The sequence below is a fragment of the Calypte anna genome, chromosome 3, assembly GCF_003957555.1.
Source record: "Calypte anna isolate BGI_N300 chromosome 3, bCalAnn1_v1.p, whole genome shotgun sequence".
Lineage (NCBI taxonomy): Eukaryota > Metazoa > Chordata > Aves > Apodiformes > Trochilidae > Calypte > Calypte anna.
In genome coordinates, this window is record NC_044246.1 from 61,803,527 (window position 1) to 61,829,642 (window position 26,116).

At 36.8% G+C, this 26,116-nt stretch overlaps 1 protein-coding gene across 1 annotated transcript in view; it reads left to right on the top strand.

Moving 5' to 3' along the window:
* The window catches only part of PTPRK (protein tyrosine phosphatase receptor type K), a 391,893-nt gene that overhangs the window by 115,513 nt on the left and 250,264 nt on the right, over positions 1-26,116 (top strand). The window contains 1 exon segment of the mRNA XM_030447604.1: positions 18,469-18,740. Coding sequence (XP_030303464.1) covers positions 18,469-18,740 — 272 coding nt within the window.

The window sequence follows — 26,116 nt, forward strand, 5'->3', positions numbered from 1 at the left end:
TTTTTTTTTTTTTTTTTTTTTTTTTTTTTTTTTTTTTTTTTTTTTTTTTTTTTACAGATGTATTTCACCTGTTACCTGTTACTCTCCTTTCCTTTACTACCCCTTCTTTGTAATGCTCTTTTTCTTCATTACTTTGAAATGCCTCCCAGTATTGTATCACAAGTGGTCTTGCAGAATATTACTGGGTTTTTTTGTACTATCATGTATTCTAGGGCTGGTCCTATAGAACTCTGTTGTTAACCTCTCTGCAGCCTGATGGTTGCCCTTTCAACGAATTGTGAGGAGGTTTTTTGTCTAGCTATGTTTTCACATTTTTATATTAATTTTCATCTGTGCTGTTTCATCTGGCTTTGTACTGCTTTCTTCCCACCAGCATATTTGATATGAATTTTCTGAAAGGTTTCAAGGTGATGAAAGCCATATTTATATGTTGGCATCCACTGACTTTGCTCTTTGTTGTTTTAAAAACATCTACTCACCATCCCACCCTCCCAACCCCTCACTGATTTTGTTTTGGGCAATACATTTCTTGCTATAGGAGTGTGAACTGGCTAGCAGACTCGGGCTTAGTTGTGAAGAAGAAATTTTTGCCTACTCATCTCATCACAATGAGTACTCATCTCGTAGTGATGAGTGGCTCCTGAGTAGAAATTAATAAACCTAACAGACAATTGTGTAGTATTAAATTTGTCTATTAAATTGTCTAACTCAGAAATAATTCAGAGCACTATTGAAGTCTCAGCCTATTCAATTGTGTGTAGGTATGCATGTTACTGTCTTGCTTCTTCCTCAGCATCCAAAATGATTTGGGAAAGGTGATGATGGTTTCAGTTGAATCTGACGAATGAATTATGTTTTTGGAGGTGAAGCAGGAGTACCTCAGTGCTTCTCATTATTTTGGGTACTGCAGGTTAGTTTGTCTTTAGTTTGAAATGAAAAGGTAAGATTAAGAACTTTGTTGTGACCCATTATTATATTAAATGAAAATTTTCCAGTATGCTTCTTTAAGTTAGTCTCTCTGGCAACATGGCACTTTCAATAGAATCATGATTTACCAGTGCAGAATCTTCTTAGCATATCAATGTGATGCCCCTGTCAGTCTGTAGTAAGTAGTCAAATTTTTAAAGCTGTGACTGGAGGTGAAACTGTACAACCTTTGCTTCTTCGAAGACAGGAACATTTTTTTTAATTGTTAGAGATGATAAATAGCTGTCCAAGTAATTGTACCTTATAAAGACAGTAAGACACTGATCACTCAAGGTAGCAAATGTGGTCGCTGACCTTTGAATTAAAGGAGAAACTGTGGCAGATAATAAAAATGATCTATTGGTAGTTTTCTTTCCCAAAAAATTCGCCTATTTGTGATTTTGAGTTTGAAAAGCATGGTTTAGATAACATTATCATGCCTTTTTTCATGGAAACTATTGATTCATTGGCTATCATGTAATACAAAAGCTTTAGCATTCTCAAGCAAATATTAATTTGTCAAAAATTAATATATTCTCTGAATATAAATTACAAAAATAAATTATGACGATTGGTTGCTATGAGACATAACTGAACAAGTTATGGTAAAAGAGAAGCGTAAAATAAAGCACAGGGGTTGAATTAATTGTTTTACATAGACTACAGGTGTCTGGCATTATAGTGGTATAAATATTAGGAGCATTTGATATATGCTTTCATTTGCTTCCGTTGGTTTCACCCTCCAATATCCATGTGCACCCACAATATCTGAAGGTGCCTTTTGTGTAGAACCACTGAGCCTTGCAGGAGAGTAACATTTCTATAGATAATTCTAGCAACATGCATAATTTTATATGATGATTTTATCACACGTTGCTCAAATTGGGTCATTAAAATTAAACATCATTGAATACTTCCATAACCACATGCACTGCCTTAATTCCCATTTTGCTTTTTGATTGAGCCATACAGTTGCTGCAAGTCTTGCCTCACCTATGTGTGATTATATTAAAGAAAACAAAAGTATCTGATTTCAAAAATATATCGTAAATCTCCCAATGCCTTATTTTTATTCCAGTCAATTTCTTAGTAGATTTACAACTAATGCAGTAATTAGTGCCTGACATTGAAAGCAAGGTTATTTTTTATTAACTATATAGACTCGAAGAATTATTTTTAGTTTTTGAAGGTATTTAAGGCATGCTTTTGTTTGCTCTTTATTCGAAGCACTTAAATAGATGAAGCACTTCAGGACATGTGGTTTTTTTTTGGGGGGGGTGGTGAAGTGGGAAGTTGTTGACAGTTGTATGCAGTGATCTTAGAGGTCTTTTCCCACCATGCCATTTCTTTGAGTGAAATCCACACTGCAGAATTGTAGAGCCACAATGCTTTTTTTGCATTTAGTCACTGGAATCCTTCTGCACCTCATCTCTTCTTCTGCAGTCATGTACTTGGTTACTAGCAGCTCTCCCAAAACCTCAAATCCAAACAGCTGACTTTGGATAAGCTAAATCAAGAGGAATGCATGTACACGGTTTCTGTTGTTTAGTCTCTAGTTTTTTCTTGATGAAGTACCACTCAAAATGGAAACAGCTGTGTTGCAGTAAAGTTTGCTTTAGTAGGGGCAAACATTTCCCAGAGTCGTGGTTTTCTTTACTTGCATACCATAGTCTATAGTTCAAGAAGATGAACCTAAAGAAAACCCAATGTCTCTGTGCTCTCAGCAGTTTTCCTCATTCGCTCATGGCTCCTGGTTGTGCAGGGCCCCTCTTCTGGCCCCGGGGTGACCTGACCCCTGGGTTCTTGAGGTGCAGTCCTGGGCACTGCCCTTGGCTGGTAGCAAGGATGCTGCACTCTTCCAGTTCATGCCTTACCTTTTCTGTCACTATTTCAGCATGGCACCTTCTTCCAAGAGGCCAACCTGAGGCATGCAGCCATAGCCATGGCATCGTGCTACAAAAGCTCCTGAAGTGCAGCCTCTTTTCCCTCCTTTCCCACCCTCAGCATTTTGAATTGAGAAAAACCACCAGGAGGAGCCATGGAGGTGACAAAAAGGGCTCAGGGGATGTCTGCTTGGTTGGGATGACCTGGGTGGAATTACCTGTGAGCACACAGGAGAAAGGTGTTCTGGGGTCAGGGAGTATCTGCTTCTGCTGATGACTGGAGCAGCTTTTTAGGGGTACTGAAATGGAGCATCTCCTGTCTTGCAGAGCTGATGATCTTCAGCTCTTTAATGCACCCTTGGCATGGCAGTGTCTTATTTGGTCTTGAATGAAGGCACACGTGCTGGGGAGTATGGAGAAGGAAGTTCTGTAATATTTAAGGAGGTACAAAATCAGTTTATCTAAATATAGAAGGAAAAGAGAATAAAGAAGTAGTCTTAGCCCATGATGCTTATTCTGTTAAGCTTAGGGAAGAAACATCTTGATGGAACTGAAGCTGCTTTACAGTAGGCTGCTTGGAAAACACTGATAGCGTCCAGTTATTCTTAATGTTTTCATTAGTGCCATGGATGATGGAACAGCAAATGTCCTTTGAACTTTATGAGATATCCAGGTTATGGAGCCTGCAAGCCTATTTGAGGGTAATTTGGGGTTCAAAATGATTGTGATGGATTGGAGTACTACTAATCAAGAAGAATTGGAAAACAATGAAAAAGAAATTATTTGTTGAAACTGAGCAGGCTTGCAGTGACATATGGGGTGGAATGATCAGCAGCACGAGTGCAGGATGAAGTAGTAGAAGCACACAATTTTTGTGGTTGCTGTGAATTACTAATTAAATGTGACTCCACATTGTTATGCTATTATGAAAAAGAGTCATTGTGATTGCTTTGTGTAGGATATTACATATAAATATAATGTTTATGATTTTTTTTTCTTTGTGTGTTTAGAAGAATAGGTATTTATATTCAGAATGTGGCAGAAGAATTCTGGTTTTGGGAAAGCTCAGGGGAAAGCAGCAGAAATGACAGAGGGCTACACAGCAGCATGTCTTCTTTGGAAAGAGTAAAGAAATTAGGATTGTATTTTCTGCAGGAGAGAAAAAGGAAATGGAAATTTTCAAAAAGTAAGAGGTTGGTGCAGGGAAGGTGGTTACTAGTCTTTATGTTGGCTAGTGATAGGTAAAGCAATAAACTTAAATGCATTAAGAGAGATTCAGATTGGTGATTAGCTAAAATGTTAATTGAAATCTGGAATTGAGTGCTTAATAGCTGTCTCTTATGAGAGTTGTAAGTGTTCTGCTATCTACTTTCACAGTTCCCCTCAAAATGTCTCTATGTGCATAGATGCCAGGAAAAGTTGTATGTCTGCTGTATGCCAGAAAATAACCTGTTCACTAGCATTACACAGACTTTATTGCTTATTTTAATCTCTTCTGGTTAGGAACAGTCTAAATTAATTTTTCTTTCCCTATTTGTTGTGAATTCCATTCTTTAGAAGGAAGATTGTGGTTAGCCCTTGATCAGTGTCAGAAGAATTGATAGTTAAAATCTTAAAAGAAGATTAATATTTTTTCTACTAATTTTTTTGCATAGAAACTACTGTAATTTTTAACAGTCATGCTTGTTTTCTAAATTTGTTAGCTATTCCTTAATAAAAGAAATATTTTTTAAAAAAAGTTAAATGTTAGAAGACAATACTGTATGATTAACTTATCTTCATATTCTGAGATGCCTCTTGACACTTCACTCAGAGTATCTTACTTAGATATTAAGAACATCTAAAGGCATTATTAGGATTTATTACTGTTGACAACTCCTGATTTCCTTTATGGTTTCAGCAAATTCTAATTTTGCAGGAAAGGTTTTTGAGACTGAAATTGTACTATTAGTTCAGGATAAATTTTATATTCCCTTAGGAAGTATAAGTGCAAACTTTATTTGAAAGCTAAATTGCAGTTTCAAAAAGAGAAGAAAATTAAATAGTTCCTTGGATGACTTGGTATTCTGGTATCTGTACTTTTTCATTGGAGAAACTACAACATTAAATAAGTCAGTCACAGAAGAAATTTGCATGAAATTACATTTGGGACATGGATCCAAGTCCTAGTCCTTAATAATGAGTTCAATTTCTAGACATAATAATTTAGTACAATGTTTGATTAATGAATATTAGTGTTGAAAGTTCACAAATTGTCTGAAACAGAGAACAGGTTTTCATCCATTATATGTTCCATCTTTTGGTAGTTTTCTCAATTTTGTGTTTTTTAGAAATCTTAAGTTAATCATTATAGCATTAGCTGGTAACCTTATGCAGGTAAGAAGAATACTTCATGGGATGAATGTGCTTAGTGTATTTTCTTGGCATTGTGAACTTCAGTATTGAAAATAAAGGAAGATTAAATAGCATTCACATGTATAAAGAGCTATTTGGAAGGGAAAAAGTGTTGAAGTGTTCCAAGTTTTGTTTTGTTTTTTTTTCTCTTTGGGTTTTTTGTTTGTTTTAGGTTTTTTGTTGTTTATTTTTTAATTGCAGAGTGTGGTGTCAAGAGGAAAGATGTTGATCTTCATAAATAAGAGATGTTTTCTGAGAACATAACAAAAATCTTCCAAACAACAGTAAAACCCACCAAACCCCCTTAATAGCTTTGAACTTAAACTTTCCTCTGAAATTGAAGTCCTAGTTTATATGCAGTCTTTCTCATTGCTACTCTTCTTATTGCTGAACACTGAGCCCAATTATTTCTTTCAAAGCAGGATCAAAAAATGCTAGTACATTAGCATGAGTGAGTTTTATAATAGATAGGGTTGTTTGGGTTGTTTTCATCCATCTCCCTTGTAAAAGAAATATGGTGTGTACTAGAGTGTAAAGCCAATTGAGCTGCTAATATGATTTGAGAGGAAAGAGTTTATAGAGAGAGCTTATTTATTTATACATTCATTCATTTATTTTAAAACAACAAATTCTGATGGAAAATATGATGAACTCTCTGGCATCCTGGCCTCCATCATGCCTGATGGAGAGGCAGCAAATGTCAAACTAAGTACAGGTTCTAATCATTACTCTGGATGTAATGTATTAATGCTAATGGGATTAAGTATTTGGGGGAGAAGAGTAGTTGATGTCTGTGGCTGTTGGCAAGAGGTGAAGCATGATGAGAGTTGTCACACACTATAAAACCCATGTGTCTGTTTTAGCTGTGAGCTCCAGCATCTAGGAAAGATAGGAATTCTAATTTCTGAACTCAGGTTTTTATGTATTTATAAGATCTCCCTAAAATATCAAGACAAATGTTTCAGCTGTGTTTTGGGTGTTCTTTTTTTCTTACCCGTTTTTATTTTTTTATTGCTAATGAATCTTTTCTGGTGCACAGCAGATAATTTAAGTTTTTTTCATTTTGATTCCATGTTATTTAATATGATGGATTAGGAGTCCTCGTGTTCTTGAATAGGATTTGTCAATGCATTTTAAGGTATGTAGGTTCCGTGGGTTTTGACTGTTTTCTTTAGGCAATTTTCTTTGTTACGATTATCACAGAGATGCATAATAGGGCTGTTTTCCCAGGCAAAATCAACATCACAGACAGTAACTAGAAAATCAAAAGACATCCTGAACTTTCCATAAGTGTTCCTTTTTAACCTTTTCTTTTTTCTTTTCCATCTATATAAAATTCAGAGTTTTATGGGGCATTCAGTGTTAAGGTACCATGCTTGATAGATTGCTTTATTTTACATGTACACATAAGTGTGTGTAGTTGATAGTCTGAAAGCTTCTTGGAAATAATAAACTTTAAGGTTTCCAGCTTTCTTTTTCTTCAGCAAGTTCTTAAGTTTATTAAATATTAATGCAATTGTATTGGGAAAGACATGACTCCTGGTTATTCTAAACTGAAACATGAGTGACTACAAAGTAAGGTATATATTTCAGAGAGGATAACCAGTAGTATTTTGAAGCAGAGGTAACCATTTGCTCTTAGATTTATGTTGTGAATGTAAAGTAAGTGTGATTTCCTTGATTTAAACATCACTCTGTTTTTCAAAACTGTTATCAGTTGTTGGTTCTTAGTTCTTATAGTGCATGTAATCAGAGAATTTGAAGCTTCTGGAGTGTAGGTCCTACACTTGTAAAAGAAATAAAATGTGAACATAAAAGATGATTCTTCAGGTTGCTGGTACATAAAGCAATGTTCGGAAGGAAAATTGTTCTCATAGCAGGATAAATTATTTTATGGTGGAAATAAAAAGTGGTACAGACTGAGGAATGAATATTGTTCCAGTTAGCAAATGAAAAGCGAAAAAGGTCTAATGGGACTCTTTTATAGGCCTTCCATGGATTTAGCAAATTCTAAGACTACATTCAAGAAATACAGGGAATACAACTTCCTCTTCTGAAAGACCAGTAGTAATAATTGTGATCTGTTGCCACATATGCTAATGGTTTAAGCTTTTGAGTCCTTATTTAACTGTTGCTGATCCTTGGAAGTGGTGTCCTATCTGGACTGATAGTTCTTGTTGTCTCCTATCACAGACTCATTCAGGGAATGACCAGTTTAATTTCCATTTTCAATTTCAGTGCCTTAAGATGATAGGAATTAAGTATCTTCTGAATGTACTTAAACACTGTTGCTTTTACAAGAATGATTAGTGTGTTAGAGAACTCTGAACATGCATGCTGCTTCAAAAAATTTATTTCTCCATTAATTTAAAATCTGAATTCCACTTAGTACTTAGGAGGTGAAAAAAACCCAACCGCATAAAGAGTTTGCAAGATTTTTTTTTCAGTTGTCCAAGAAGAGAAAAGAATCATAAAGCTGCTTTTTTGGGGGCTTTCTCTGAAGAATTTCCAGCTATTTGAAAGAAGTTACTTTTAACCAAATTTACATTTTTCTTCTTTGGGGGGAGAAAACCCACCTTATTTATGTATGTATTGCAGCTTCAGTTTCCTTTTGTATCTTGACTTGGCTCTGGTGCTTTTTGAGACATTCCAGGAGTCAGTTCATTTTCCTTACCTGGGAAGAAATTGAACTTTGCTGTCCCCTTGCCTCTTTCAAGAGGAGAACACGAGACTTTTTTGGTGATGTGTGGGTGTTTTTTTTTTTTGTTGTTTTGTTTGGTTTTGTTTTGTTTTTTGTAGGGTTTGAGTGTTGATTTGGTTCATGCAAGGCTCCAGTAAGCACAGATGGAGGAGGAGGTGGGGGGTTTCTGTGTGTTGGGAGGGAAAAGCCTGTGTGTTTCACCAGCAGCATTCAAGTCACCTCAGCTGATGTTTGTGAATTCTCCATTTTTGTGCACCACAGCAAACACACAGTACACCAAAAGCCTATGCAAATGCTCAGCACTCATTTGCTGTAAGACTGTATACCTTTCAATACGTAAAATATTTTAAAATTTTGCTTGGATTTCTTTTCAAATATGTAATACGCCACAGAGGCAGTGGATCATTTGACCTCCATCTGCTTGTAACCTTTTCAGTAATGAAAAGTGTCTTTGTAATCAGCATTTGAAAAATCTAAATAGCCCTTGGAGTGAGGGTCTGTTTTGGTGGATGATTTATGTTCAGTAATGGTTATGGTGCAGTGTAATGGCAGTCCTCTTAATGGACACAGAAAGTCTTCAGTCGTGGAATTAACATTGGGAAATGTCTGTCTGTGCGTCTTACTCAGCCAAATTGAATCAGAGCAATGGTGAAGCAAAGGGCATTTCAGGTCCTTTCTGCACCTCTGTTTCATACAATGAAGCTGTTGCAAGTGTTTGTAGGTGTATGTGTCTTCACAGAACTGAATTTTCCCCAGGAGGTACAGAATGCTCTGAGGCTGCAAGTAGTTGCACATTGAAACATCTACCTGGCTATAAGCTGTGCAGACACGAATGTTACCCAGTTATTTGATTTCCCAGTAGGATAACTTCATACTGAGTTGTTATTATTTTCAATTTGAATTTTACTTGGAAGTTTTGCTTAGAAAATGCAAACATCCAGACAGATAGCTGACTAGTGTATGCTATTGCTTGGGCAGCCAGATCAGCCCCTGGGTGACTGAGAAGCATCCTGCCATTGCTATGCCACCACCTATAGGTTATTTATGGCTTTACAACAGAATTTCGGGTAACTTGGATCTGTTGTTACTTTCATCTTAGACATCAGTTCACAGATGCTGACGTTACAGATTCATGGTTGAGTGCCTTGCTTAATGCCTAAATAAATACTAAACTACTTCATGTGCTATTCAGTTACTTAAATTCAGCTTACTGCTCAGTAACACTGTCCTTTCACAAGCTTGCCATGTGCACTGGATCAAATGTCATTTTCTGAATACTTTGAAGGAAGGTATTGTCTAAGGAGTACATCATAAGATTAAATGCTCTTTTGTACAGATGTTGCAAAAGCTTCCATTGCAAATTTCAGTTGCTGACATTTTTCTGCCTCAAATTTTTGAGTGCTTAAAGCCTGTATGTTTGCTAAAGATCTATCCCAAGAAAAAGCAAGGTGAAAAGACTTAAATTATCATACATCAGAAGCTGGTATCTTATCATGTTTTCTTTTTCTGCATCAGTATGAACAGATCCATAGGAAGCTGGTGTTATATATGAGGAAACTGTGAATGTGAACACTTCAAAAGTGTGTATTTTTCATGTTTATTCATATAGAAAATGTTGGTAAGGGAAACAGAATTTTTGTAACTTCTTTTAGACAGTGATTTTTAGTCAAAACTTCATAAACTGCTCCAAATACTGGCATACCTTTGAAATATGTTGGGTCCCTCCCACACACATTTTTTTTTCCTTTAATTGACAGACATTTTTGTGTTGCTATGCAATAGCCAGGCCACGAGGGATAGCAGTATCATGCCTGTAGTGTCATATGTGTGAATATTGTGGTGCCTATGATAGTAATTCTGTGGCTGATGTGGTGCTGCTTTGGTTGACCTTGCCTGGATCAGTCTTTGTGCTGCCTTGACAAGCTCTTCCTCTGGTGTGGCTTTACCTCTGTGGCTGTAGGAGACAGGGGAGTTGCAGTGACACGACCTTGATGTGTTTGGCATGATCAAGTACAGGTGTGGAGGGCAGGACACCTTTTCTTGTCCTGTGAAGTTGCAGTGCCTGTGTCAAACTGATGAGCTATTGCAGACAATTAGGCTGAGTTTCTGTTTGAATGAGTATTCTGATGTTATTTACACAGTGTAGCTTAATGACCTGTTTCAGATTGGTTTTTTTATGAAATAATACTCATTCTCTATAGGAAGTAGAATTAAAAAATAAATGCATTGTGTTTTCCAGAAAAATTTTCCCTGTCTTCGTGTTGTGTGTTTGTGTTGTTGATTTTAATATTTGTAGTAAATTCAGAGTCTTGTCTTGACTTGCATTTCAGTTGTGGTATATTGGCAGTAAGCTATGCAATGAAGTTGCAACTGCTAATCCTGATATTTTCCCTTTCATTTTTTGACAATCTGCAAAGAAACTGAATCACACCTTCAACAATTTTAATCCTCTGTTAGGAATAATACTGCAAACAAGTGAAGTGTTTGGGAAGATACCTCTGGATCGTAACCATTTACAGAAATTTCGGAGAACTCTGTTGTTTACAGCAATAACATTATTTTTTAATGTTTTCTTAATTAAACAGATGACTGACAGGCAAATTGGGATATAATAATATTGCATATTTTATGTGTGTATCAAGTAATGTGTGTACACTAATTTTAAGTGTAATTATAGTGTACTTTCATTTATTTCTAGATACATTCCTTAAGACATGAAACTGAACTTGTGGGGCAAGGCATAAAAATTAGAAAGCTTAATATTATCTCTGGTTTAAGTTTTTAATTTATTTGATTTTTTCCTGGTGTGGGAGATACTTATCCTGTGCTGGGTAAGGGAAGGAGAAGGAGAAAAAGAATGTTATAGTGGTTTGAGGTTTTTTAAACCCAAGCAAATAAAAGTTCACCAGGAGTATATTTAATGTATTAATTGTCTTTTTTTTTTTTTTTTTTTTTTCCCTTTGAAAAGAATATCCTTCCTGCAAGAAGAAAACGTTAATAGCTTTTGAGGTGTTATTATTAGCTTTTAATTTTTCCCTTCTTGCAAAAGTACAGAAATTCATATAAAGAGCTCCCTGGTTCAAGGGTTGGACTCGATGATCTCTGAGGTCCCTTCCAACCCAGCCAATTCTATGATTCTATGATCACAGGGATATTATTTTGAAGATGAAAATAAGCATAAATACTAGTGTGTGGTAAATACAAGTTTTCTGTGAATTAATATAGATGTTTCAGAACTTCTTGTTTGCCATGTACTTCCAGTGGCAAGCCTATTTCTGTATATCACTGTCAGTTCATTGCCCACAGTCTCTCTCATAAAGGTTGCCTGAAACCTTACTGGGGACTATAATATTATATTGCAGTTAGTAAAAAATGAAATAAAAAGGGCATGTAGTCCTGAGCTTAAGGATAATGCATTTAAGTACCTTGACTTTCCACCTCATGTCACTGACATTGCCATGAAGTAAAAACGTCCCCTTCTTTTAACTTTATGAGGAAGATTACTTTTTTTTTTTTAACCACATCTTTTTCTATGAATGATTTAAACATTGTCACTTAATTCCCTACTATAATGTGAACTGCTTAGTTATGTCTTAATAACTGAGGGTGCACAGTAGCAGGTGGAGAAGTTACCACAGTGTGCCCTCAAAATAGAGATGGTTTGATTGTTAGTACATATTTGAAGGAAGGTGGCTTTACAGGAGTGGGAGACCACCCTGTTGAAAATTAAAAGTTTCCCAGTTCAAATAGAAGGCCTTTTTTCAGCAACCAAGGAAGTGAGAAAACAATTTGATCAGGAAACTGATCGGCCACATGTTCATTACAGCATTACAGTAGGCATATTTTAGTTAAGGATTTTGTTTTATTTTTTTTTTATTAGTCTTAGCATGATTTCTTACCTGCAATTAACTGCTAGATGATAAGAAAGCTTAGTTTTCAGTAGGGGATAAAAATCCTAAGGCTTTTCATGTATAATTAGTTAGTGCCTTTGTTACGGTCTGAGGTAACATTAAAATTTATTTTTGTTTTGGGTACGTGAAACAAAGTCCAACTATAGAAATGGTCGAGTGCAAGCAGATTTTATTTGACAGTTGACACAGGCAAAAATGTAGAGACAGGCAAAAGAGGTAGAGAGGAAAATAAGATATAAGAGAGAGGAAAAGTGTTAAGAAAATGGTAAGAAAGAATGAGAGAGAAGAGGGGAGAAATAAAGGGTAAGAAAGTGGGAAGAATGAGAGAGAGAGAGTCACCACCAGGGGTCCAGCTGTCCAGCAAGGTTCTTCAGGATGACGCTGACCCTGGACAGGGTCCTGTGCAGTAATGGTGGTGGGTCAAAAGACAACCAACGCTGGTGAGGCCACACCTCAAGTACTGTGTCCAGTTCTGGGCCCCTCAGTTTAGGAAGGATATTGAGGTCCTGGAGTGGGTCCAAAGTAGGGCAACCAGGCTGGTGAAATGACTCGAGCACAGACCCTATGAGGAGAGGCTGAGGGAGCTGGGGCTGTTCAGCCTAAAGAAGAGATGGCTCAGGGGAGACCTCATCACTCTCTACAACTCCCTGAAAGGAGGGTGTAGCTGGGTGAGGGTTGGTCTCTTTTCCCAGATGACTTTCAACAAGACAAGAGGGCATGGTCTTAAGTTGTGCCAGGGGAAGTTTAGGTTAGATATTAGAAAGAATTTCTTTATGGAGAGGGTGATCCGGCATTGGAATGGGCTGCCCAGGGAAGTAGTGGATTCTCTGTCCCTGGAGATATTTAAAAAGAGACTGGATGTGGCACTCAGTGCCATAGTCTAGGAACCGGAACGGTGGTTCAAGGGTTGGACTTGATGATCTCTGAGGTCCCTTCCAACCCAGCCAATTCTATGATTCTATGAACCAACAGTCAGAGCATGGACAGCAATATATATATACCTCTGAGTCCTTTTGTTCCGAAGGGGCAGCTGTCAGTCAGCCAGGGCCATTAGAAGACAGCCTGCCTGGAGGGGAGCAGAAAGGTGTAGTCCTCCACCCACTCATCGATTCTTATCTCCTTCCAGATGCCATTCCTCCTCTGTTCCAGCACCTTTAGCCAGGTACATCGTGCCTCCAGGGTAACCCAGCATTGAAGGTTGGCCCTCCGGAAAGGGGAGTAGTCCCCACCCATTATCTTCTTCCTGATGCCATCCTCGCTCTGCTCCAGCCCCCCCTTAGCCAGGTACTTGGCAAGTACAATCAAGGTGGTGCCTGGAGGGATGTCCCAGCATTAAAGGCTGGTGCTCAGAGAATAGGAATAGCCTCCACTCAATAGCTCTTATCACATCTAGGTGTAACCCCCTGCTCAGCTCTGGCCAGGCAGCTGGTCCACCCTAGCCAGGGCTATTAATTTTAAAATTGCTCCTTTGAGACAGTTGCAAATCAGTGAAGTCAGACTCACACAGCCTTTTAGTGAGATAATGAGTAAGTGGAAAGGCATCAAAATCTTCCTAAAAGTCAGATTCTAAAGTTGATTTTTGGGCATGAGCTGGATAAAGGCCTAGGATGTAGTGTTATTTGTTGTTTCATAGTGGGATGTTTCTCTTTTGTGGAGGATAAGACTGGCTTGATCTTTTTGGTCAGGAATAATATTTGGAGCCATTAACTGGCAAATAAACAAAAAGAAACTCGAGAGAAGAAGAGCAGAAATGGGAAAGTGGAGTTTGATTTGGAGAAATATAAAATATATATAAAAAGGAAAAAGAACACGTTGTTGGAAGAAAGAGAACATACGAGTTTTACAGATCAGAAATTCAGGAGTATGGGAAAGACTCTTTTTGGGATCACTGAAAGGCAGGTGAAGCAACATCCATGTCAAACTACAGGTTCAAGAAAAATGTTACCAGTTAGTTGTGATGCATTTTGTAACAGCTCTAATGCCAAAGTAAAGACTTTGCACTTGGGCACAGTGAAAAATGGACAGTGAAAGGAATAGTTAAGAGCAATGGTTTTTGGGGTTTTTTTTTGTTTGTTTGTGGTTTTTGTTTTTGGTTTTTTTTTAAGAAAAAATGATCTTTTGCTCTTCTATGTTAAGTTTCTCTTTCTTCATTGCCCGAATTACGTATTTTTTGCATGGGTCAGTTGTGGTGTTTTTTTTTTCCTTTCGTGTCTGCAAGGAAAGGATATTTATACAGTGTTTTGCATCCACTTGTGCCTCATCTGTTACGCCAGTAACAATGGCAAAACTCATAGAACCAGGCTCCACTGGGATTTAACAGTGGATATGCAGTATCTAACTGCAGTTATGTTAAACTATCTAAGTGCTACTATTTACCTGTTTTTAAACTGTGGTGAGTTGACCATGGCCAGAACCCCCCCCATTTGTTCTTTCATTCCATTCCTCACCAGCACAGGGGGAGAAAATAATAAGAGAAAGCTCATGGGTCAAGAAGACGACAGGGAGATAGATCACTTTGGGAAAATTGGTATTACTGACCATCATGGGTAAAACTTGACTTGAGAAAAAAGTAACGTAATTAACCACCACCAGCACAGGGGTATGTGGACCAGGGGCTAAAGTCAATTCATAGCACTTGGTCTCTGGTTTTTTTGTTGTTTGTTTTTTTTTAACTTGTTCACCAGCTCCCACCTGAGCACTATTGTGAACAGTTAGCTCTAACTATTGTTCTAATTTCTCATTAGTTAATCTTCGAGATTAACAAATTTGTGAGCATTTATTTTCACTTATACTTAGTATTCAAAGATATCTTACCATCTAGCTTGTGATTGCTGTATCTATGTTTTAGCATTAAGTACCTGGGTAATTGTTTCTTGAAGTGGTTTGCTGAGGTTTGCTTTCCACCTCTTGCTTTTGTACTGTGTTGGTATTATCACAAAATAATAATCCAAGGGGTTGGTTAGCTCTGCAAAGCTGAGCTGTTTGTCATCCATTTGTTAAATGAATGTTTACTTGTAAACTTGGCTGTTTGTCATCCATTTGTTAAAAACATCCATTAATTGTAAACTTTTGACTTGGTAATAATGCAGTGTTGGAGATTTCTGAGTGTTTGTTATTTTTGTATGCAATTGTACCTGTGTTTCATTGTTTGTACATAAGTATAAAAGCTATCTGCGTGTTTACATGGTCAGCCAAGTGTTGCAGGAGCTGTACCTGAGAACAGGTCAGATGTTTGCCTGGCCTCCTGGCACCTCCGTGTGTTAATATCTACGTGCATGTTGGATCTTACATTACTTTTAAAATACCTGCTTTTAATACCTGCATTTATTTTCACATTTATTTGGGTAGCCTAATAAATTCCAGTCTTTCATCAGCACAGTTACCATTCATTGTAGTTAATTAATTGTTTAAAAATTAGAGGAAAATCTTCTGGTGCTGGTTTTATTTAATCCTGTTACTTCATGTCTAATAATATTTATGAAACACACATGTGCATTGGTATGTGAAGGGACATTTTGCACTAGTTGCATGAGCACATATATTTCATTGGGATGTGTTTCCACAGTGATCCTTCTTCTGGTAGACATTGCTCCATAAAAGTAGTGTACAGTATTTGCCACCACCTTTCAAATTTGAAAACTTTATAGCATGTTCTCATTAACCTTGCTACCTCAGACTAGTTAAACATTAATTATGAATCTTTTGTTTAAAATACTATTATCTCTGTAATGTCTCTTATTCTTGTTTTATGTGACCTCATTTGTTTTAATGGGATGTACAGCAACTTGTACCATATATATAGTACTACAAAATACAGTTTTCAATGTTAAAGGAAATGCTTGTTTAAAAAAACAAAACAAAACACCTCAACAGCCTGTAGAGAGAATATCTAGGGATGAGATTTTGTATAAGATTTTTAAGTTTTGACTTAAAATTTAACAAGCCTGTGTAAATGGGAAAAAAAGATCCCAGCTCCTTCAATCCTATTTTAGTACACAATGTTACTTAGTAAGTAAAGAATTACTTATAAAAGGTGTAAGAAACTGTATTATACAAATATATAAATTTGATGTCTGGTTTATTTTGGCATTGGTTTCTAATTTTCTTAGAGTAGGCAGATAAGTGAGGAAAAAGTGAGGTTGTGTACATTCATGGAATATAGCCTCAAGTTCAAAAAGGGGGCTGAAGGGGGGGATGAGGGAAAGCAGTTGTGAGATACGAAACAGATGCTTTGGCTTTGTGACAAATGGTTTATGAATGGTGTCTGGAGCACTTCATGAAATGCTGTAGGTCTAACACAGATACATGCAAATATACTGCTAAGTTTTTTAAAGTGATGAAAAATGAGGTTGAAAAACTGGAGTACTATACAGTGTAGAACAAGAATATGCTGGAGCTTCCAAAGAAGCTCAGTACGTTAGCTCAGTACGTTAGCTCAGTAGATGAGCAAGATCTTTAAATGCTTCTGGTTTATTTCTTAGTTTGGTTGTGTTTTTTCGTTTCCTTGAGAGAAGTTGAAAGAAACATAATTTCAAAAATTTTGCAAAACTCTCTTCTTCTATTCTGCTCCTTCCAGTAATGGATTTTGCATATAATTGTAATTATTAACTAGGTGTTTATGTTAGGTTATAGTACAATTTTCCTTAAACTTTAATTTTCTTTCAGCTTTTATAAGTACAATTTTCTTTTTTCTTTAAGTTAGTATTAAAAATCAAGATCCCACCATTGTGCTTGAATAAGACATTCTTTCATTCTATAATATTGTCTTCTCTTTTGTTACAATTTTTAAAGCACCAGATTGCTTTGCAGGCCAGTAAATTAGCAGGTCACACAGATGATGTAATCTCTATAGATATCAATTTTTCTGTTTTCCTGAGCAACAGCTTTTCGTCAATTTTCATTATTGTTAATACAACTGTTGAGGACGTACTGGAACACAATCGTTCCTTGTTGCATAAAAATCAAAGGGCAGAACTTGACATACCAAATGGAAATAATTTATACACGTATATACTTCAGAGAAGACTTTCTAATAATACTACTCATTTGAACAAGCACTGACAAGTATATATTTTTTTAGATTTAGATTAATTTCTGAAGTTTATTTTTTATGAACTTCACCTGAACCTTCTTCAGGAAGAAGGGCTCTTTATTATGGTGCTTTTTGGGACTGGAGGTAGAAGCAAAATCTGTCATCAAGTTTCTGGAATCATTAAGCAGAAGGGTAGGTAAATTCAGGTTAGAAAACCTTCCTGTGGCAAGGATTCAGATTATACTCTGAGATGGGTTTTCTCTCTTGGTTGTTAAGTTTTGCCTGGCAGACTGTGTCCCTAAAGCTTTATTCTTTGAGGTTATTCACTAGGCAGTACCCAGTATGGAGTTGTTGCTCTTGAAGAAACTGTGCTGCTCTAGGACTGGCATAGATGGGAGCCCTGTTTTTACTGTCCATCCTGCAGAACACTGGGACAAACTTGTTCAGCATTATGTTCTGTAAAACCTTTTTAAACATCTGATATCCACTCTCTGCCTTTGTAGCAAGACAGGCTCAGCTTGCTCTGTTTTCTGTATACTTGTAAAATAAATTTACAAGATGGGTTCCCTTCCAGCTGTAGAAACTTTTTGTTATCCCCTCAAATCCATTGGCAATCAGATCAGCAAAGCCAGTTTTCCAGGACAAATGTGGCTTAGTGTCTTGAGTAAGCTATTTCTGTTGCTAATCTATCTAAAATACAGGTCTGCCACTCTCTAGAACAGAAAAGTGTGATAAAGCTTCATTGAGGGATACAAACCTTGTTTCACACTGCTTTTCATTTTCAGGAAACCCTTCAAGCAACTGTTGGCCTCAGTGACCTCAGAATAAGAGGTCTTATAAGACCTGTGATTATTTTTATTCAATCCATCTGTGATCCTGTTTCTAATTACCTGATCCTAAAACAGGAGAGAGAAAAGTTTGTAGGTAGAAGTGTCTAGATAGGTTCTTGGAGATATGTGGTGTCTTCTGTAGATAAAACATTATTGCTGTTTTTAGTCTGGAGACAAGAAGACTGAGAGGGGATCTAATTAATATGTATAAATATATAAGGATTGGGTGTCAGAAGGAAGGGACAACCTCTTTTCACTTGTGCCAGTGTTAAACCATGACAATGTGAGGAAATGGATTCAAGATAGAGCACAGGAAGTTCCACCTCAAAGTGGGGAAGAATTTCTTTAGTGTAAGGGTTACAGAACCCTGGAACAAGCTCTCCAGAGAGGGTGTGGAGTCTCCTTCTCTGTAGACTTTCAAGACCCATCTGGAGTGGCCTACCCTACTTTTGGTCCTGCTCTTGTGGGGAGGTTGGACTTGATGATCTTCAGAGATCATTTCAACCTCTGTCAGTCTGTAATTCTGTGATCCTAGGCATTTCAGTGCCTTGTTTGGATTCTTGCCATTTGAATCATGATATTTTGGAATATGAAAACCTATGCATTCCATCCTTTTCAAAGTGAACAGTCAGTTTCTTGGCATGTATGTTTTTCCTTACTACCATTTCTTTTTCTTTTTCTTTTTCTTTTTCTTTTTTTTTTTTTTTTTTTTTTTTTTTTTTTTTTTTTTTTCCACTCTCCCATTCTTTAGGGTCATATATGATCGTGATTTCTTCAGACCATGACCCTGGAGAAAAGACTCGACTTCAGCTTCCAACCATGAAAGAAAATGATACTCACTGCATCGATTTCAGCTACCTTCTGTACAGCAAGAACGGAGCAAACCCAGGCACTTTGAACATCTTGGTTAGAGTGAACAAAGGACCACTGGCTAATCCCATCTGGAATGTCACTGGCTCCACTGGCAAAGACTGGCTTCGAGCAGAGTTGGCTGTCAGCACTTTCTGGCCCAATGAGTACCAGGTGAGCTTGCAATCCCTTCTTACTGCAGTCTTACACAGGTGGTGTTCATTTGGGTCTGTTCTGGTAGAGTATTTTCCCAGTGTCCTTAAATAAAGTATTCATTCAGAGTAAATAATTATTTGGGGAGGCATAGTTTTTTTTTCCCTTTTAATAGGAGGTGATCATCCAAAGTTATCTATTATTGTATAATAGGAAAAAAGTAAGCTGGAAACAAGCCTCATTAAAAGAAGTAGTGAGGTTAAAGTCCAGGAACATCAAAATTACACACTCCCAGAATAAATTACCTGTGCAACTGTAATTTGTACCTGTCTTCCCTCCTCTTTTGGATATGCCTGTGTTACTGTGTCTAATTACATGACCGTAAACTCTGTTTTTTTCCACATGACATTTGCTTCGTTTGCTGTGCATGCAGAATGGTACTCGCCTAATGAGCAGCTGCTCAGGACGTGGTTTTCTCCTGTTTGCTCGCTATGGGACAAAACCACCTGCAGTGTAGGGCTGTTGTTTAGAGAGAAAAATTGTCTTTTTATTACTAGATGCTGTTATTAGATTTGTTTGATTAACCTGAGAAAGTACCTGCAGCTGTTTTGCTCAGTGGGTATTTGATGTGAAGGATGAATCTCATACACAGACATTTTTGTCCTAGCATGCAGGAAAGGGGAGAGTTAGATTAGATGCAGTCAGCTGAGTTTTTACACCATGAGTTGTTACCTCATTGTAGTGTGCTGTGCTTACAGGCCCTTGTGGAAGGACACTTTGGTCATTAATACTCCTGTGAATGATTTGCATATCCAGACTAATTATCAAAGGACACAGGGTGACCTCTCTATTAATGAGGTTTTTTTTTTAATAGTGCTACTATAGAATGTTTTTAAGTGCCTGTTAAAAAGTTATTTGCAAACAAAAATAATCTCCCTAAAAACAAGCATCATGCAAGCATCCTTTCTTACAGGTTGAAACTGCTGTAATTTACTATAATTTTATGGTTTTCTTCAGTTTTTGTTTGCCTTTTTTAATATTTTTATTTATGAAGGAATTTAATCTATCAGTAACATTGAAACTGTGTGAAATTTGATTTAAAGTTCTGAAACCTGGTTTCATAGCTTGGCTTCTGAGGAGGTGTTTTATTAACCCTTTTATGTTGTTAGAAAGTAGCTTTTGATGTGCTTAAAGAAACCAGGAGCCTTTTATAGAAGTATAGGAGTAATCAAGTATAGCAGTATTATATTCAGTAAATCAGGTTTCTGCTGACAGATGGCTGGGCTTGACAATGAGATTGGTGGTTGGGGCCATATCTTAGCAACATGGCCATTTTTCACATACGTTACAGCCTTCACATTCTCTCTCTATAGACTGTTCTTAAATTCATTCTTTCCCTTGCATGGTCATCCAGCAGACTATTGAAATCATGTGTAACACGGTTTATTTTTAAATAAAAAATAAATTTGGAGTAGGACTGGAGAACTGTTAATGCAACCCTGCCATGATTTGTGTACAACTTGCACAAATGCTTTTTGAGCAAGAGGGGGAATCTGCATGCCTGTCTGTGCAGGTCTGCTTCTTTACATGAACATAGTTGCGGGGTTTTGGGCTTTTAAGTGGTCATTTTATGTCTCAAGAGTCAACATTAATCTTCATTGCTTCTTTTTTTTATGTTGTTTGGTTTGGATTTCTTTGTGTGTGTGTTTTTTTTTACTGGCTTTTAGTGGACTTTGGCACGGAAGTATTTTTTCAATTTTTTTCATAGGAGTTCATTGTTGTAGAGCTTTAGCTCATATTTTTGGCACTTAGATCTGCCTGTTGGTCAATGAGTTTAGTGAGCACTGAAGAGAAAAATGCATTTTTTTAATTTTATTTTTTTACATGACATGATGTAAGTGGTTCACCACTAAACAGGGAATTGGATCTCTGCCCGTACAAGCAAGGTCACTGCTAAAGGCCACTGTGGAGCACAACTGGTTGCATGTAGTTTGTTTATTGGGCCAACTTCATTGCCATTTCCTTCAGTTTTAAGAAAGGGAAGAAAGTAGAGATTATGAAGGGCTGAAAAGCATGGGATACATTATAAGGATGTTTAGTGTGGTATCTAGAAAGTTAGCAGGATGGGCTGTGTTAGCAGTACTACTAAAGTGCTGCACCTCAGCTAATTGCTTCTAAAGAGGGCTGCTGTGCTGGTTGAAGCATTTATTCCTATTCAAAACTAGAACGGTGATTTTACATGTTGCTTATCAACAGCATATGCACAACTTAAGCATTTTTGAATGAAATTAACTTTTTATTTACAAGGTACACGTATACTTCAATCCATTCACTTGCCTGTCTTTATATTCTGTGGAGTGATAGGGTTATTTGTGTGTCTGGTTTATTTTCTTACTTTCCTACCTATTTCTGACAAAATATATGACAGCTATTACAATAGCTTTTACTGGATCAAGCTGAATTTTTGTTTAGCTTTGTATCCTCTCTCTGATGACAGAGAACAGTGGAAACTGTTCACACACAGGACAAGCTCATGTTTGCACCTACCCCAGAATACACTTCCAGACGTTGGCCTATTTGTGCTTCAAGAACTTTAAACTTAAGAACTAAAGTAGTGCCCTTATTCTCCTGTTAGCCCACAGGGGCTTTTTACACTTGTAGCAACTGCAGAGTACTTTACATGAAATTCTAGTGTTAATTACACATTTGGACCATTCCTGTGGGGATTTTTTGAGCACAGGGCCTGTAATTCCTTAGTTGTCATATTTTTGCATCTGGGAAATTCCGGCATTTGTGTAATAATATTATCTGTCTTCTCTCTCCTGCTATCAAGGCATCTTTTTATTCTCTTTGTTTAACATGTGGATGAATTGTTGAGGAAAAAGGTTTGGTTAGAGAATCCCTTGGGATGGAGAATGGAATTTCATTTTGGTCCTTGTAAGGTCTGCAATCTTTTTTTATCACTCTTGGAAATATGCCACTTTTGACCTGCCTGAAGTTTGCTTCAAAGGAAAAAATATTTTGGGGCTTTTGTTGTTTAAACTTCGCAACTGTCTAGGAGTTTAATCTGTATATTGTCTATGTTGGTTAGTACTGTAAGTCATTTATTTTAGTGAAGATGTTTATTCCTGTCTGGATGTGTTGTTTTGTCTAATGTTTCTGTTCATTTCCCCAAGTTCTCTCCTGCTTTGCACAGCAGGAAGTATCCAACAGCTGTGGGCTGCTTTCTGCTTCTGTCAAAGGCCTTTTTCACTTTTCCACTCCTCCTCCCTTTCCAACTCTGCCATTCGTTTTGAATTTTTTGATTTTTTTTTTTTTTTTTTTTTTTTTTGTGCATTTCCCCAAGAAATTATTCTGCTTAATCACATGTGAGCTCTCTGCTTTTTGTTATATTTGATCAGAAACTGATAAAGAAACTCTTGACCTGGAACCGCAGGTCTCAAACTTCTAAAAAAGTTAGTTACATGGGTTTTTTAATGGTTCTTAAAAACTTCTTTATACTATAATAGGTCTCTACAAAAAGGCCGTCTGGAATAGCTGCTTGATAGGAGTGATGGTTACACTTGGGAGTATAGCTAGCAAACAAAACCATAGTTGTACCAAGGACAAGTTCTTCTATCAGCTCAGGAAGACTAATGAGGTATGGCCATTAAAAAAAAAAATTCAGAAAAACTCTAGAAAGACAAGTCATTTTCTTGCTGAATTATGAATCCTGATTTGGATAAGAAATCTGTTCTTTAATATTGATGACTTCCAGGATTTATAAAAGTTAAAAAAACCAAAGATCTTGGAAAGCTATTTTCTTTCATGATCTTAAAAGATGTGGTAAAATACCTATAATAATAGGTAGATGACAGATTGATTGAAGATTCACTAATGGTGTGTACAGTTGGGCGATATGCCAGATATAGGAAACAGATTTCTTGTGAAATACGAAAGTTTGTTGCCTTTTTGGATATTGGATCACTATTGTAAACTTGCAGACATGTGAGACTGTAAAGCGAATGCAGGCAGAAAGGTTTGGGAAAGTGGGACTTGAAAATTTTTTTTTAGTCAGTTTGTATAGCTAAGAAAGGAAAGCAACAAGTGAAATTCTGGTTTAAAGCATGGAAGTACATACAGCTAGTGGGAACTGGGTAGCACTGAGTCACAGACCAATTTAAGAAGAAACTCTTTGTCCCAAATTATACTTGAACCTTGAGATGCTATATAGCATCCAGAAAATCCAAAGAAGCTCTTTTAGAAAAAGAAAGCACTCCAAAGGATCGGTTTTTTAGACGACTTTATTTAAAATATATTGGAATACAGAAAATAGCTTAAAATAGTATCAAAGACATACTGGATGTATAAAACTTGGAAAAAGTGTAATTTTGTTGACTAAATAGATAAGAATTTAATACAGAAAATGTTTTATTTGAACAGTTTAAGAAAAACTGATAAGCAGCCAGACAGTTAATGTTAAAACTTGCTGTAAGTCTTGGATGTTGAATTCCCAGACAGTAAAAGTGTTGTTGTGGAAATCCCAACATGAGCCACAGGAGTTCAGTGCCAGAGGAGCAGTCTGTAGCAGAGAGGCAGTGCTTCAACTGGCTCGGTTTCTCTGGCCTAGGAAAAAAAAAAACAACTCAGGAGAATATGATAAAGATCTGCAAAACCATTCCTGCCTTGAAGGAAAATCCTCTTCAGTTGAAGATTCAGGGGCCGTTTTGGTCTAGTAGTGGAACAAGACTGGAAAGAATCAGACAGAGGTGGGTGACACTGCAGACCCATGGAAGTCTCTGTCAGATGTAGCGGTTCTGAATGCCAGAGGAGCATGTGGGCTTAAGGAGATACGGTAGACAAGTTCTTAAAAGAAAACTAATAGAAATCAGTATTTAGATAAACAAGGGCAGTAAGTCTTATGAACTGCAGGAGGAGCAGAGAATGTTACGAGTTGCACAGAATGCTGATACGCATTTCAGCCCTGTACTTACCTTTCCTTATGACCACTGTTAAAGAAAAGATGTTGGTGAAAGTAGACATTTGGCCTGAACTGCTAAGCCATTGTTTAATTTTACAGGAAAGGCAAAGTCCTCCCCAGCCCCCCCCCCCCCCCCCCCTTCCTACTCTCTCTGCAAGTGGGTGTGTACTTCATTTGTTTCTGTATTTCTAGGCAGATTGAATGTAGTTTTTATATTCTGTGGTTTGTAAAACCAGTCTGGTCATATTCTGTGAAAAATTTTGTTCTGACTGTGAAAGAGAAATTAAATTCACCTGCCACTGCCCGCCCTGCACACGTTTCACTCAGCTTTTTTCCACTCACCATCTCCTTTAAATTTAAATTGAAGTAAAAAATATTTTTAGACTTTTCAAAATTGGAATTTAGTGAAGGGAATTAAGCCTTTTCAATTCTTCAGTTTCTAAGGATTCTCAGAAATAAAGTATGAGTTAGAAATTTTTGGTGAGTGACTGGTATTTAATTCTAGCAGACATTCAAAAATTGTTTAGTAAGATGTGTTAGTAAGTGGTTGGCTGACTTTATAATTAAACAAAACTAAGTTAATATTTATTAAGCTCAGATAGTTTTGTTTTGTTTGTTTTTTACTGGCAAAAGCCCGTGTTTCATAGCTAGCATATGGCACTAAAAGATTCCCTGTATTGATTCATCATTCTTTCTCATTCTTTTATGAAATAACTTCTTTGAGTACTTTGTGGCTTGTAAGGATTTAAGGTGGCTGTCCATAAACTATTTTCTTCCTAGTTTATTAATACACAATGAAATTACTTCCAGATCTGTTTCTTTCTTTTCTTCTTCCTTCTCCTTTATAGTCTTCATCAGTTAAGAGCACTTTTAAGTGTCTCACCATTTAATGTTATCAGTAACGATGCAGAACTGGATCTCTTTGCAAATATATATCCAAACAGGAAAAGTGTTTCTTTTTTGTCAGGAATGCTTTGTAAACTCCGGAGTGTTCTACTGAGTGTTACTTGCTAGGCAGCATTTAATCAAAAAAGTTTCTTTATACAGCTAATTCAAGAGTTACTCGAAGAAATACTTTTTTTATAATGAACTAACTTACAGCTTCTTTGAGGCTTACTGGTACAAACAAAATGCTGTCTTTTTAAAAACTGTTAGGATTAACATTAAAGTGTGCAAGCAAATCTGTCACATTTCCTCATTTCTTCTGAGTTGTTTATCAGTTTGGTGAGGACAAAGAACGATTAAGTTCCAAGCCAGAGTGATTACCAGCAACATTTTAATAATTCAGTTCTGTAGATCACAAAGCACTTACAGCTCTCAAAGGACTTCAGCAAATGCAGTCCACATTCCAGTCTTCAAACTGGAAGATCACAGTGCATGGAGAGAAACTGAACATTGCCCAAACAAGCCCAGTCATGGCTGAGGTGCTAGCCTCCAGCTTTTCAGCCCTACTATTAATACTGGAGATTTCATAAAAGCTCTTCTTTTTTTTCTTAAAAATGACAATGCTGGGTTTGACTTTTGATTCAAGTCCATGGCATCATTTTAGTAGAGTTATCTTCTGTGGGTGAGCCACAACATGCTTTTTTTTTTCCATTCAGAGGTAGCTCATTTGTGACTATAGGAAGTTTATAAGGGATAAGGGGAATCATGGTGATGGGAAAGATGGGTGTATGCTGTTTTCCTATACCAAATCTGTTGTCTTATGTCTCTTTCTTTGTATTCTTTGTATTCTTTTTCTTTTTTCTTTTTCCTTTTTTTTTTTTTTTCTTCCCTTAAGAACTTTTAAATTTTCATATGGAGATGAATATAACAGTTTTCCTAGCTTGGTGGGTTTAATTTTCTTATCTCTTGTTTTGGAGATACCTAATTTGGTTTTGGGTCTGCTACATTAAAAAGGGCAAATATGATAAATTAGCATCAAAGATTTTTTGCAATTAAAAATAACAGAGAATATTTTTATGCAAGGTGATTACCTGATTAAGTCAGTGACCCAAGCTGTACTTCTCCATTGCAAGCAGCGATGGCTCTGCCTCTACCAAATGCTGAGAACTCCATTCCAGGTGGGATGTAGAAGAAATTACTTTGGCTGCCTTGATTTTTACAAGCTCTGGTACTGCTGAGTCTGAGCAATCACTTAAGGTTGTTCGGTCTATTTTTTTTCCACTGTTTTGCTTCTTGTTATATTGCAGTCTGAGATTAGCTTGCTTTCTACAGTGTTCTGGTTTTCCTATGCTAAATGTATTTGTTGAACTTTCTTAAAGTAGTGTCAAAATGCCATACTTGAAGTCCTAGAATATTTTAAGGAACTGTATGGCTATATATACTAGATGTTAGATTTTCTTCTTTCCATATACTATAGTTTCAGTGAAGCTGATGAGCATTTTGACTTTTTTCAATATTCCGTGCAAGACAGTGGACATCTTCAGGGCAAGGT